The sequence below is a fragment of the Triplophysa rosa genome, linkage group LG12 (genome assembly GCF_024868665.1).
Source record: "Triplophysa rosa linkage group LG12, Trosa_1v2, whole genome shotgun sequence".
NCBI classification, from domain to species: domain Eukaryota; kingdom Metazoa; phylum Chordata; class Actinopteri; order Cypriniformes; family Nemacheilidae; genus Triplophysa; species Triplophysa rosa.
In genome coordinates this window covers 14,725,915-14,741,895 of record NC_079901.1, presented here as the reverse complement: position 1 = coordinate 14,741,895, position 15,981 = coordinate 14,725,915, and the positions used below count along the sequence as shown (strand labels likewise).

The 15,981-nt window shown below is 39.2% G+C and overlaps 1 protein-coding gene across 3 annotated transcripts in view; it reads right to left on the bottom strand.

The window, feature by feature from the left end:
- The window catches only part of sema4ba (sema domain, immunoglobulin domain (Ig), transmembrane domain (TM) and short cytoplasmic domain, (semaphorin) 4Ba), a 60,085-nt gene that overhangs the window by 17,552 nt on the left and 26,552 nt on the right, over positions 1-15,981 (bottom strand). For all 3 annotated transcript variants that reach the window (XM_057347511.1, XM_057347512.1, XM_057347510.1), the window contains exons 2-4: positions 14,126-14,517; positions 2,884-3,044; positions 869-931 (exon numbers count right to left, since the gene is read on the bottom strand). In XM_057347511.1, coding sequence (XP_057203494.1) covers positions 869-931; positions 2,884-3,044; positions 14,126-14,246 — 345 coding nt within the window. In that variant the 5' untranslated portion in view covers positions 14,247-14,517. The remainder of the gene's footprint in view (positions 1-868; positions 932-2,883; positions 3,045-14,125; positions 14,518-15,981) is intronic.

The window sequence follows — 15,981 nt, the reverse complement described above, 5'->3', positions numbered from 1 at the left end:
AAGAAAAAGAGTGCATGAGAAATGATAGAATCAAGAAAAAAATATGGTCACACTTCAGCATAGGGGGCAATTCCCGCTATCAACAAACCATTAACTATGACTTTTTCCCCAATTAACTCTTAATTTGTGGCTTACTAATAGTTAGTAAGGTAGTTATTAGGTTTAGGTATTGGGTAGGATTAGGGATGTAGAGTATGGTCGTGCAGAATATGTGCTTAATAAGTACTAATAAACAGCCAATGTGCCAATAATAGGCATGCTGATAACAACTAGTTAAAAGTGAGAATTGCCCCCATACTGAAGCGTTACCAAAAAAATTATAAACATGCCAATGCCAATACAAAAGCAAATGTTAGTTGGCACTACATTGCGTGCACAAAATGGCTTGGCTTGAAAATTAGTTTTCACTTCACCAATCCTGATCTAATTCCTCTGTAATAGTCTGGGAGAGTTTTTTTGGCAGCCGAGTGTCATCGGTCTCAAGAAACAGCAGTAATTTTGGTGTCTTCATAGGGGTCTCAACATCTATCCAAACCTTCCCGGCACAAATCAATCTGCCAGCGAATTAGGCATGCGGATTATTAATCTAATAACAGCCCTCGGTGTCAAGCTTTCAGGGAAATTATAGCGTGGACGTGTCAAAGCGATAATGGCTCTCGCTAACTGAAAGAGTAGCACGGGGCACAATGTCTGGATCACATTTACTCAAGCACATCTGTATTGCAAATGGATATTAAGGAGACTGGAGTTCGAACTACAATGCCTCCCAAAAGTTAATCAAATTACACTGAGAACAAAACGAAGTCATATTAAAACGTTTAGGTTTTTATGACTCTCATCTGGTCTGATATACATTTCATTCACTCACCTGTAAGTTTTTGCCTTTGAAATTGCACTGAACTCTTTTTTCCTGCGGCGTGCTCCATGTTAACTGCAAAAGTGAAAATTGTAAGCTTGTGTTACGTAAGGACAGGCAAATGGAGTGTTCTCGGTGGCTACAGTGCACTTACAGTAACATGATGCATTAACACTCACATATGCATCACTTGAGTACACTGGGTACAGCGAGTCACCTTGGCTATAACATTCCTGTAATGACTTCTGCATTACGGAATATTTGTAGTGAACTGCATTCAAGTGCATTTATTTTTACAAAGCATAGTATATAGAGTATATACAGTGTGTGCAAAAGACGGGTAATGGGTGTGTTTCAGTGATGGCTGGATCCAACACTGAATATGCAGAGAAAAGAGTGCTGATATATCTGGCTTGTTGTCTGTTAATGGAGGGGTTTGAGCATGAGAGTTTCTGGATCTAAATATGGAAAGATAATGTTGGTGGATCATCTATCATAACGGGTGAGGTGCGGTTGTTTATATACTGCCGGTGTAGTGATTAGGGGGTTATTTGAACTCATCGGAGCTCCATTTACTAGTGTTTATACATACAGCACAGTACAGTGGGATCCTAAAGTCTGAGGCCACAGGCCTCACCAAAAATAAAACATTTTTTAAAACAGAAGATAAACAAAAAGATGTACAAATGCTCGGTTATTTCCAACACTGGGTCAAAAAGGGACGAGTCCAACTGTTGGGTTGTAAAATAACTTGCGCTGGGTTGCGGTTATTGTTGGGTCAAATATAAACCATAATGTAACCCAACGGCTGGGTTTGTCTCTTTTTGATTTAATGCTGGTGATGTCCAATTACGAAGAAATATCTTGATTTGCACTATTTCTAAGTATGGATGTAACGATTCACCGTGAGCCGGATGAAAATCGATTATAATATGTGACTATTCAAGTCGGTTGAGATGTTAAATGAACCGCGATACATGTTTTGAACAGCAGGGGCTGCAAACTTGGTTAATGTAGATATGCTGATATTTCTTTTAAAAAATGTAAAAAAAATCTAAGCTAGTAAAAGCACAGATAAAGTCGCATTTTTGTTCATATTAAAGAGAATTTTGTACTATTTTTTTCATTTAATTTGGAATTTGTTTTTAAAATTGCAATTAAGTTACGTTATTTGATATAAAATGTATTTTTGTTTTACAAAGAAATGTTTATGAGAAATAATAAAAGGGCACTTGTTCATTTCTAATTTGACTCAACTCAAAAAATAACAAATCGTATCGTGAGATCACTATCGCATCGTGAGCTGAGTGAATCGTTGCATCCCTATTTCTAAGTCATTAATCAAATAAATATATTTTTGACATTTACCATGTTTCGCTTGAACTTTTGACTCAAATTGCTATTAATAATATAATTTGGGTAATGCTGTGGTCACATTGGATTTTCAGAATGTAAAATTTCTATTCAGAGCCCTGGGTATATTGGCAGCAACCAGAAAAAATGATAAACAACAGTTGGGTTTTATTATTTACACATCATGGATTCCAAAGCAATTGCACTGTTGTTGTTATTTTAAAGCTGTGTTGTACAAAATTATTATGATGATGCTTATTATTATTATTATTATGAATACGAAGGACAGAGTTCACTGAACTTGACATTGACCTTCTGGTCTACTGAATTTGCATGCATACTGTATGTGACCACAGCATAACACTTGACAATACGACTGTATACAGTAGGTAAACATTAGTTAATGCACTAGCTAACAATAAACAATACTTCTACAGCATTTATTCATCTTAGCTCATGTTGATTTCAACGTTTGCGAATATAACGTTGTAACTGTTAGCATTAGTCAATGCACTACATTATAAACTAACATTTGGGCAAGTGTATTGGCATTAACGAACATTAACCAAGATCAATAAATGCTGAAGTGTTATAAAAAAATTCTAAAGAAAAATAGCATAAATTAGAAAGATGCAAAATAAACAACAAAGGTCTCTGATATCTGGGCTACTCACATTGCGCTGCAGCTGCGTTCTGTTGATGTTGGTGATATTGAGCGCGAAGAGAGTCTCTCGAGCGCCAACGTACAGCATGTTATCCTCCTTACTGAGTAGCAGAGAGGTGTAATTGAAGACTCCATCGGGTGAAAATCTCTTGGCCGACCTCTCGTTTGCGTCTATGAGCAGATATGGAAAGAAGAGAGAGGACGTGAGGATAACCGAGCCTACTGCAACGATAATGAATGTACCAAAGTCAGACATGTGACACATACTTTACAGTACCTATATGAGACAACGGTATTACATTAGATGGATTGAGAACTAATAGCTGTCAGGCAAAAGAATGAGTGTTTGTGTGGTCACATGTAGCTCACAGACAGATGTTCATCTCTTAATCAAAGATACTGCACTGTGTGATTATCATGACAGCTCATGCTGGCTGTTTCTCTGTTTCCATGACAACCGGCAGTAATAAGTAGAAGCATCTTTCTGACCAGTAGGGGGCGATGGGATCAGCTCCTGTATGCTTTATTTCCCCAAGGAATAATAAAACATACTTTGCATGGCTTTTTATGACTTCAGACAAGCAGCTTGAGGATTTGGTGGTGATTTTAAAAATGAAGTCAGCAGTGTTGAAAGCACTGTTGTCTCTCCATAGGGTGGCAGAATCATATAGTAATCTCATGCTACATTAATTCAAGATACCAGCTATTCTAGCCTTTCGACAGACATTGAATCAGTGCTTCGGGCTGTAAATGCAAACTTTGCAACAACATGGGGTGTGACAAAGTGTTCTTCAAGTTTAATATTTAAAGACTGTAAATCACCTTTCAAAAATACAAAGCAACAACAAATGTATACAGTACACAAAGCCCGCAAGGCATACAAATCATGCCATTGATTTACTTTTAAAAACGGGACCAGTCAATGTGATCCTTCGGGTAGCTCTCATTTAAAGAACATATAATCTTTACTCCGATTATTTTCTCGTGGTTGACTTTGAGATGAGGTAAGACTCTAAAAGCGCCCGTTTCTCTGGAGGGTCTGCTCGCTCACTTCCTGAGCCACCGGGGAGACAATATGATAATAATAGAGCAACCAGGAGGGCTTATTACAACCCAATCCAGTCTGCTGAACCACAGGAGGGGATCAACACGCCACATTAGTGCCAGCCTACCGGGGTCTCTGCCTCTGTGTGTTTCTCAAATTTCCCCTCTCTCTGATTACAGGATGAAACATGGCACCGCTCGACACCAGCACCATTCATTTCAGTGGGTTTAGGGAGAAATTTAATGGTTATTTAGTGAGATGAGGATAAAGGCCAATACCAAACAGGCTTTGGAGGGCTTTGCACAGATAGAGACTGTTCCCCCAATTATTCTCCAGGGGGCCGGTGCTGTGACTTTCTCCCTGTGGCTCACACAATGAAGCAAATAATTGTTCCCCATTAGGGAAAAATCACAAATACAATGTTTTGCGTTTCGAGTGGAAATGTAAATGATCACTGTAGGCTGGGTTTAGTGTCACTGTAAAACTGACGGTAAATACTAAATATAAAAAATGTGTCAATATGATAGTTTAGTAAAATAGAAGTTTACAGAAGTCTTAAAGCAAGGATGTTGTGGGCGTTCCAGTAAGCAAAACATAAGGATTTTAAACATGTTTAGTCCATGCAAACCCAACCTAACCCCAAATTTCTGAAGCCCTGGTCATCGATTCTTAAGCTATGTGACTGTACTATTCCCCTCAAAAGACAATAGAGTCTTTCTATCTGTCAGTGATTCTGTGGTATTATTGTTTGAATTGACTGAGGTCAGTTCCCCCGAAGGCAATTCCATGACGACGACAGCTGCCATTCGCTTCCTCAAAACTACACTGATGCATGCTGGGGAAAAAGGCTTATCTTTTCCCACTCATGGCAAAAGAGGGTTAAGAGTGTCAACAAGAGAGGTATGTAGGGGACAAGTATACTGTCTCTGTCTTGAAGCGTACAACATATAACTTAGATGCCCTCGTCTCATTCCTCTATTGAATTCCCTTAATCTGTGAAATCTTCTTTTAAAATTAAAATACTAGACAGACCATGTGAGAAATATCAGTTATTTAAGGTGCTGTGTGTAATTTTTTGGAGGATCTACTGGCAGAAATGCAATATAATATACATAACTATGTCTTCAGAGACCTTACATAATGAAGCGTTATGTTTTTATTACCTTAGAATGAGTTATTTCTATCTACATACACCAGAGGTCCCCATGCATGGAATTCACCATGTTGTTTCTACAGTAGCCCTAAACGGTGTAAATACGTTATCTCCTTCAGAACAGAAGTGAAAACGTGATCTTAGTCCTGTGTCAGCCAACGTAGTGCTTCGAAAAAGGAGGGGTGGAGTGAGCCGTTGGTTGCAATTTGAAACCTCACTGCTAGATGGCGCTAAATTTCATACACTCGACCTTTAAATAATAATAAGGCAAAAAAAGAGTTGTCCTATTTATTTGGACTTGCCGTTTTTTTGGCATGTACACAGATGCAATTGTCTCATTTACTGCACAATGATGCCTGTCTATTGTTTTGCATTAGCTCGTGTCCCCTCGTTCCCCCATTCTTTTCTTATAAGACAATAAATCACTTTAGCCATGTTACATCCTTTGTGTTGTTGTGAGCAATATGAGATTATTATTGCCATTATGCAATTACATGTCTTTTATTTTGGAGAAAGCCACTACTAAATGGATTGCCATATCCGTAGCGATTAGCCTTCTAATCCATTTAGAGCGAAATTAATTATGCAGGCTTTTAGGGAACCCCTTCTATGTTGGGTTTTAGGAGCAGAATTCCCAACGGTCGCTCTAACAGCGCTTGCCCAAAGTTAATTAGAGACACAGAGCATCGCACCAAAAAGAAAGAGCGTGTGTCGCAATCTGCCCATCAGTATGAAAGATCAAAGCTATGTGTTTTTTTAAGACAGATGGTTAATTTAAGTAGATGATACATCTGATGAGTGGATTTTTTAAGAAAATATGCTTTAAACTTAAATGGCACAATACTCCACATTCAGACAAAAAACATAGTTTAGTCACATTGTACAGGTGGTAATGTTGCAACAGTTTCAACTGTTGATAGCATTCAAGAACATTTCCAGGAAAGCATTTACTAATTTTCAATTACACAAAACAAAGTTGATTTGTATAATACTTAATGACCAAGGCGACTGTGCCACAGAAAACCTCGTACCAGTTGTGTTTACATCATCTCTCACCTCCCCAAGTACCAAGTAAACACGTCATGTGGTAAAGAGAAAGAAATGATGTCATCTCCAGGTGTCAAGAGAATGACAAGCCCCCTGTTGCCTTAATGACAAAGTGCTCTCTGCTCGGGCAGCGTTTGATGTTAGGTCTGTCTGTACAGCAAAAAGCTCTCTTCTATTATTTTCTTGTAAACAGTGCTTAAGAATTACGATGACGACTTATTCAGGAACACGGAATTGTTCCTTCTAGGAAGCCTATATGAGCAAACAATAAATTATGCATCTAGTGCTGTATGGTGATGGCAGAAGAGGACGGTCGTTCATGGGTCAAGGTGAGCAAATCTGTTATAGCAACTAAAGTCATATTCACAATTATTGTCCAGGGAGATTAATACTCTGTGTAATACATTAACATTTAGAAGGTTAAAGAAGTGTAATGGTGCCTGTTAAAGAATCTTTCCATATTTACTTTAGCCTTCTTTCCCTGGACACGGACAAATAAACGTCTGTGCTTACAGTACATACAGTACATTCACTTGGATAATATTAGACAACAAAACACACAATTCGATATTAAACTACACAAAATGATATAGACGTTCTTCTCAATGCTCTCTTACATCCAGAGGAAGCGGTCGGCAAAGTGTTCCTGGGAAACTGTAAAAACTGTTCTTAGCGTAAAAAAGGAAAATGACTTTCCCAAGAGGGGTTTTGGAGAACTGCACAGTCCCTTCTCACACTGCTCTGTTTTCATTAATGCCTCGCGTTGATGAGAAATGACTGTGGAGGAGAAAGGAATGACGCAAGACTTGGTTTGCACGTCAAAAACGTTCTGTACTCCTTCACCTGCTCACCGGGGCCGGGTCTCCCCGTTCCAAAGTTAGAAACTCCACATGAAATATTGAAACAGATGATATATGAGCAATCTGAAGTTACAGGAAAGATGAGGGAGTAGGCAGAAAACATTAAGACATCAAGTAAATGGGGCTTGATCCAATAGGTCATTCAGTAGAGGGGTTCGTGTTTGTTTAGTGAGCTGGCACAGCCTTTTCTTGTTAGCGTGAGAGTTACAGAAGTGGCAGTTTGCAGCAGCACCATGGTGACGGGTGGAATTCTGGGTAGGCCAAACACAAGTCGGACCAGAGACATTATTGTAAGGGAGAAGAGAGACCACTTGGAGGAATGAACTGGTGAAATCATAATGCTCAACAGATCTAAGAATGGAAGCCCCGCATTTTAGTTAAAGGGCCCATCATCTTTGTGCTTGAGTTTGTTTACGTAAGTTTGAGTATTTGTATTGTTCGAGTATCCAGTGTATGAGTATCCAGTGTATGAAATTTAGCGGCATCTAGCTGTGAGGTTGCGAATTGCGACCAAAGGCTTGCGACCAAAGGCTCACTCCACCCCTCGCCTCCCCTTTCAAACCACTACGGTGGCAGACAGAGGACTAACATGTCGTCACATTTTCGCTTCTTTACCGAAGGAGATAACGTATTTACTAAACGCACTCTTTAGAGCAGTTTGTCCGTTTAGGGCTACTGTAGAAACAACATGGTGAATTCCATGTAAGGGGACCAGCGGTGTATGTAGATAGAAATAGCTCCTTCTAAGGTAATAAAAACAAAACGCTTCATAATGTAAGGTCTGAAGACAGTTATGTATATTATACTGCATTTCTGTCAATAGATCCTCCAAAAAATGACACACAGCACATTTAGCATAAACTAAGATGAATAAATGCTGTAGAAGTATTGTTCATTGTTCATGTCAACTAATGCATTAAATAATGTTACCAAACACAACCTTATTGTAAAGTGATACAAAAAATATGAATTGATCTTGTCAGATTTTACAGCTGATTTGAATGTTACTTTTTAATCACTACTTTGACAAACCTGAACTTGCATGCACAAAAAAATTGCCCATGAGCGTCAAAAGATTGGCACAAATTCTACTGACTTGCCTTCCAGAGATGTTGGCAGAACTAACGTAAACACAACAAGTTCAGAAAGAGCCAACTTAAAACTAAATGAATGAAGAAGAATATGCATGATGTTCTGTAGTTAAAATGTCAATCAAAAATATGTTCCATGAATTTATAGCAACCTGCACGGCAGAAAGGTTTCAACGAAAGATGCAATTATGCTTTTCATGACGAGTGGTAACATTTACTGTTGAAAAGAGGCTAATTAAACTTTCCAATAAAACAACAAAACAAGTTTTGCACTTGCACAAACCTGCACCACACAAACTGACTAGCTTAATAATTATACATAAATCAAGACAGGACGGTCCTGTTTCAGGGTGGCTGTTGAGCTCCATGGTAACAGGTGCCAACAAACAAGTAAATACTGTACATGCAGGATGCAGTTCCAACAATCGAGGAGACATACACACAAACACATGGTGGAAACGGGTGTCGGAGTTTGTATGGGTGTTTTTGCCCGACAGGTCTGACAGGTTTGATTTATCGATGAGTTTTTCATGATGTGGCTCTAATATACTTCATCTCTTCCAAGATCAATTCAATCATGAGGGAAACGCAATAAAAATGAGTGGGTTCTATTCGTAAGCTCATGACTGTATTCGTGTTGTGACAGCGGTCTGTGATATTCCTTCATGCATTTATCTAGATAGCAAAGGACTGGATTAGAGAATGACTAGTTGGTTTATTGTCACAATGACTAGTTAGGCTGATTAAGCTTCGGTCCGGTCAGACTTGTTTTGTGGGTTAAAACAGCTGGATGGAGAGCGAAGTAAATGCCGTCAGATGCTCAAGAAGTTCTTACAAAACTGATGGCTTAAAGGAACAGTTCACCCAGAAATGAAAATTCTGTCTTCATTTACTCACCCTCAAGTTGTTCCATATCGGTATACTTTTTTTTGTTCGGATGAAAACTGAGAAAGATATTTAGAAGAATGCTTGGCCATCATTGACAACCACAGTAGGAAAAAATGCTTTATAAATGCCTTTGTTCAGTCCAACACAAAAGAAAAAAGAAGATATTTTGAAGAATGTAGGAAAGCAAACCGTTCTAGGGTACTTTTAATAATTTTTCCTACTATGGTAGTCAATGGGGTCCAATAACTGTTTGGTTACAAGCATTCTTCCAAATATCTTTCTCTGTGTTCATCGGAAAACAAAGAAATTTATACAGATTTGGAACAACTCGAGGGTGAGTAAATGATGACATATTTTTGGGTGAACTGTCCCTTTAAAGGGGATGATTCTCGAGACGTAACATCTCAAAGAGGATTTTAGAATGCTGTCATTTATATAAGTGATAAGCGCAATACACTTTCATCATGCAAAACCCTTAACTTAAAGAAAAGAGATAAACTAGACAGCCACCCTGACACATTCCTAAACTAAGTAGTGTTAAAATCATGTCACAGTTTGATATGTTCCAGTTGCAAACAGCTTAGCGTACAAAGCTTTAATTTGTGACTTTGACTTTCGGGTACAAAAGACAACACTTCTAAGTAAACAACAGACATTCCTCAAGTTACAATTTGCCAAAGGAGAAGATACATGATGCATGCGGTTGAATAATATGAATGAATCGCTCCCTTTAGGAATGTAGCGTTTTCCACATGCATTACGTTCTGGAAGCCTTCCACGGGCATCACGTACCGCAGATCTCTGCTGCTGCAGGCCTTGTTGATGTTAAGCATGTCTGATCACCTCCAGCCAAAATCCTTTAAGGAATTAACCACAGCCTTGATCACCATACCATGTGCACGCTATTTATCACACCGTGTATCACGCAGCATACTTTGTGCGAGCATTCGACAATGCAGCCATTTTAATTTTAGACTGCGCCTATAAATCAAGTACAGTATTGGTGAAGGATGAAATACAATATGTGGATGTTTGTAACCAATATACAAATGTGAACAACCCAGAGAATCCTCCTGCACTTTGTGTTCCTTCTGTAAAAGCATTTTCCACCTTAAAATGAGGGGAAACTGGCCGGATAAGCGCAGAGCTGTAGCGTAAACCGCTTACAGGTGTCGTTTTAAATAGCTTTCTAATGCGCTGCAGCGTAGTGTGTACTATAGAGAGGAACAAAAGAAGAGACGCCGTGCAGATGTAGACTTTCTTTCCACAAGTCCTGATCCTTCCTGATAGGCACATAATGAGAACCAGACCAACACAACATAACACACACACAGACACACAAATCCCATTCATTATTCATGCCATATTAACTTCTTTATTAGCATGGAAGGAAGGTGGAAACCAGCAAAGGGAGGAGCAGCCAGGGAAATGTTTGTGCCAGTGGATAGTGAGACAATGCCGACCCCTTTCCTTTAGTGAAATGTGTGCTGTTCTGCAGATCTGATCGTGTTTACATCACTGGCTTTCTCATTTACCAGTGAGCCAGAGTCAGGTGTGATTCACTAACAGAGTGGACGCTAGGGCTTCATGATTAATCGTATTTTAATCGTGATAAAGATTTCTGCCTCCCATGCTTTATTAAGCATAAAAAAGCACAAAACCTAAAAAGTTAAACAGCGGCAAATTATAATTATAACAGTAATTGGCTGTAAGGTGTAATATGCTAAAGAGAAATAAAAAAGTTCCTAAATGACAGAATAATCGTGGTTATTGTGATTAAAGTCGTGAATGTGATGATCATTTTACCCATTACTGGACGCACATATTTCACACTAACAAAGTGTCTACACCGGACGCGATAATGGGATCGTCGTGTCGCATCCAGTGTGGACAAAATGTAAAATTATAATAAGTTCTAGTGCGTTCCATTGTCTTTTATCGTGAAACGTCGCGTCCGGTGTAGAAAGGGTGTAATGTTGCACGGTGTACCGGTCCTACGTTAGCATCTTGATGCTAAAGCTACAAAATACCGGTCATTTTTTACGGTAGTATCGTAGTGCCGTAAGTAATGTTGCATATGCGCATTAACGTTCTTTTGAACACTTACATCTGCAAAAAGCAATAAAAATAAACATTTTGAGTGTTGTCGCCTTTTTGCGATGTTATGTTCCTAAATTAATCTGTGTTCTGAACGGCTCGGACCATGACGATTCAGTGAGACTCTTGCTTCATTCTTGAATAAATCAACGGTTTTGAGCAAATCGGATGCTGCCACCTACTGGTTTCACATTTGAAAGTAAGCCTAACATTTGGTACCGTATAGTATCGTAAGATATGTTTCTGGTATTGTGACAACCATATTTCACACATTTTGTTAAATCACATGTACGAAATAAAGATTACTAATGGCCTTAGATTTACATTTATAATACATTTATGCAATTGGCAGACACTTTTATCCAAAACGATTTACAGTGCATTCAAGTGCATATACTGTACATTTTATCAGTATGTGTGCGAATGAGAATCCACAACTGTACCAGTTGAGCACTGATGTGTCAGAATGTAAAGTCAGAATGAGAGAAGTACAAATATATAAGATTGTGTTGGTGAGAACTTTCCTACACACATACGTAAACACTTATATGCAATTGCTTGTGAATGAGACTCAGTGTGAGACAAGCAGTTTCCTGAACTCACTGAATTATTGCTGCAAAGAGCCAGCAGTTAATTGGCGGTAATTTACTCAAAGCCAGTTATAGCACAGAAGCCTTTCTCTATTCTAAATATATTTCTATTATACATATGCAAAACACTGAACACTGAAGTGTGTAGTACCCATGTTTTTTTACTACAAATACCATGTTTCAACTATGGTTATTGCGGTGAGACCATATTAAATTTGTGGTTACCATGGTTTTACTACAAACAAAACCAAAAAACTATGGTTACTGTAGTTAAACCCGTATTCTCAGACACACCGGAACCCACTCAGACAAAGAGCTCAACTCTTCGTGGTATTTGCAAAAAGGACCAGTGACACACACACACAGGCTTTGGTTGACTATCCCCGTGGGGACAGTCCATAGGCGTAATGTTTTTATACTGTAGAAACTGTATATTCTATCCCCTATCCCTAACCCTATCCCTAAACCTAAAGATCATAGAACACTTTTTGCATTTTTAGATTTGTAAAAAATATTGTTCTGTACAATTTATTAGCTTTTTTGCCCGTGGGGACCTCAATTTTGGTCCCCACAGTGACACGAGTCCCCATGTGTTGGTGTGTATTCAGGTTTAGGTCCCCACCGGGATATACAAACATGAACACTCACACACACACACACACACAACTGCATTTTTTCTTACAATGCAGTAAAATCCCAAGGATCTTACAAGAACAAATAGCAAAAGACAAAAAGAAAAAAGAACTACACTGGTGATTAGAAAGAACTTAGAGAAAATATATATTTTTGGATGTGTAATTGTGAAATGCTTTATTGGGGTTATATAGGACCCGTTTTTGTATAGGCTGACAGGTAAGCGAGATTGCCTTCATGCAGGTAGACCCTCAAAAGAGACTGTAGGCATGTTCAGGCGGGATTTAACCCCCATCATTTCCTGAACCAATTGAATGTGAGAGGTAAATGTGGAAAGGATTCGCAGGTGGGTGTAAATATGTTGACACAAGTCTTTGTCCATCGTGATAAACTACCGGACAAACCCACAATTGCCTTTTTTCCTCCATCGCTCCGTCTCTGCTGAAGGACTTGCGGACAAAGACACCACATCTCACACATGTATGCATCTCACCACGTGACATTGTATTTAATAAAAGATCACATTCCTGTATATTGTACTCAAAGAGAGCGTAAACATCGCATGTCACTGCTTGAGCAAAGCCGTGTTTTGGTCGCATCACAAAAGACTTATTTGCCTCGGTGATGAAAGCTATGAAGTAACTTAATAGCGCCACAGACAATGTTTACAGACACATTTGCTCCACATCGTGTCTTCCCTCAATTCAACCCAACCTGCAAAAACTTGAATGGACCCACCCAAAAGTGTCTGCTATTGACGGGACAGGAAGTGGGCTGTGTGTAACATGACAGATGTTATGTTAGAGATGCAACAAGTGTATTATTATAAGAGAGGAAGTATTACATAGTCGAAGAGGCTACTGAAAAATCCTGAAATAGCTATTTGGTTGCTCTTTGATGACTGACATGATGAGGTATGCGTACGTATTAGCATGGCAATGGTGAAGTAGTTATGTAAACAAAGCAGCAACTGGAAGCAATCAGCTTAGTTTTCTGTTTATCAACACTTCAGCAACTGTTACTGTCTGTGGGAGATGACAGGGTCTCCAACAGCCTGTAGCCCACTCAGAGTTCTTAGCACCCTGACTGTGGAAGGTCGGCTCCACGCCGGGCTTATTTATAGTACCCTACCATCCGCAAGAGCCAGTTCTTTTACACACTTTTCAGTAACGCATGATCTACACACATGGGTCAACTGAGGAGGAGACAGACGCACGGCTGGCCACCAACCACCAGTTATGTGGTACTCTAACAATGTGAGGAGCAGGACAGCTGATGCTGAGAGAGCACAGAGTGAGCGTCTCTCAAACTAGTGATGTCATTCTAAATAACTCGCCGTGTTGACACACATGAAAACGGATGATAATGTATTTTAATAATTTGATCATGTAAATTATTATGCTTGGGCTGTCAAATCGATTAATTGCGATTCATCGATTCTATAATAAATGTTTGTGTTTATATAATATATGTGTGTGGTGTGTATATTTATTTGTATATATTACTACACGAAAATACAAGTAGGCCTATATATTTAAGAAATATGTTTAATATCTGTTTTTATTTATACATAAGATATATTTAAATATAAATTTATAAATATTTCTGCAAATATTTGTTATTTATACATGTACTGTATGTGTTTGCATTTATCTACACAACACACACACATACCTGTATATAAACGCAAACATTTATTTCGGATTTGCGATGAATCGATTTGACAGTACTAGGTTTTCTTTTTATCACGTTGTAACTCATCAATGTTACGAAAATCACGGATTGTTTGTCGGGCAAGCTGTTGTTGAACGCATGTTTGTGTTTTTCTGTCAGGGTCTATGCACTTACTGTACGAGAAACTGAGGCGTGGGGTGACATCATCTTCCGCTGCTTGACCCCATCCAACCAGGAGAAGAATGACAATGGAGTGGGTCGGGAGAGAGAAACGAGTCATGCTCAGTGCCCACATTTTGCTCCTCAGATCACGGCGTGTTCTCTCTCAGGATCTTCTGGCACTCATGAAGATCTTTTCCTCCCTTGTTTATTTTTCTTTGGCTTCGGCAGGAATCTTGTGCCCCCCTGAAGAGGAGAGGAATGCGTTGATGCGACGACCAGTGATCTTTCCCTGAGCGGGGCCTCAGAATGGTGGATTTCCAAAAATCGGGTCCTCAAGGACAGTGCAACAGCTCAAGTCAGTCTCCATGTGCTTGTGCAGATGATCAGGCAGACCTCTCAGCAATCTGTAATGAGCAAGACACAAAATATGTGCATTAATGTTTTGTGCAAGATAAGATGAGAAAAGTTCATTATTACATCCAAACAGCTGAGTTCTGGGTGTATAACATTCAGTCCCTCACAGTCTTGGCAGTGTCACCTGAGAGAACCGCTGTATTGGTGACCCGGAAAGCACTTTAGCTGGGTAGGTGGTCTTGTGTGTCCACCCCCAGCTGGCGCACACGAGTGTGGTGCGTGGAATTAATCCAGCCCATGCATATGGAGTTCTTTATTACAAGCATTTATCTGTTTCTAAAGGAAGTAAACATCCTCTTTATGTTAAACAAAACCCATACCCAGTCTAGTAAGGTCACACTTGACAGCACTGGGAGACGTGAGAGTTGAAACAAAGCATTTCTTACCTGTACGATAAACTCTCCGTGTGGGGTAATATCGCCGAAAGTTATCAGTAAAGTTTTATTGCCAAGAATCTCTGCATGAGCAAAAATATGTAGCCCTAAGGGGCATGCTAACAAAATATTTACTCACTGCTCTCAGCAGGGCCCTACAGTTGTGTTTAATAGTAATGCTAATCAGTCTGTGTGTGTGTGTGTGTGTGTGTGCGTGCGTGCGTGCGTGCGTGCGTGCGTGTTTATGGGCTGTAGATATGTGATTAAGTAAATAAAAGTGAATTTCCTGGAAGCACTGATTAAGCTCAGGAGACAATTGAAAAGTGCCTCATTCTCTTTTTAAACGGACCGTTTAGAGAACAGTTGTACCCACTCCCCCATAATCACCTCCACCGGCATCAATCATGTGTTATATAAAGCACTGTTCTGAGAACAGCTTTTCCAGGAAACGTCACACGATTTATAATTTCCGCCCTCCTGCTAAGATGACCTCATTCGCTTCCATTTCAATAAGCAACGTAAAGACATATAATACACTGAGTTGGACAGCAAGTCAAATGAAATGGATGGTAAGTAATATGAATAGCACTTGATATGTGATCTACATCTCCAGAACTGAACCCAACCCTGTCATCATACCGATATATCAGTGCAATAACACTTAACTGGTTTCCATTACTCTAGTTGTACAGACCAGCCTTTTAAAGAACCACAAAGCTAATCCAATAGTGCACAACAGATTTACGATTTAATATCAATGATAAAAGCAAATACTTAATTTTTTATGAACTGTCGACGTTAAAAAGCAAACAAATGGGGTGTGGTGGGAGAAAAAGAAAACACCAGACATTGGCGTGTAACGTGTATAAAAAAACACGCATGCCACAAGTATGTTAATTTGAAAATTTCAGAAATTCATTTAGTTGGGTAACTGGCAACTTTGATGTTGTCTACAATCCATTGCTATAAGATTATATATACACCATGTCTGTCTCTATAGATATCTTGTTAGTCTCAACCACATATTGTACCAGCTAGCCTAAGAATACCAAAAACTACCTAATACGATATACAACACGA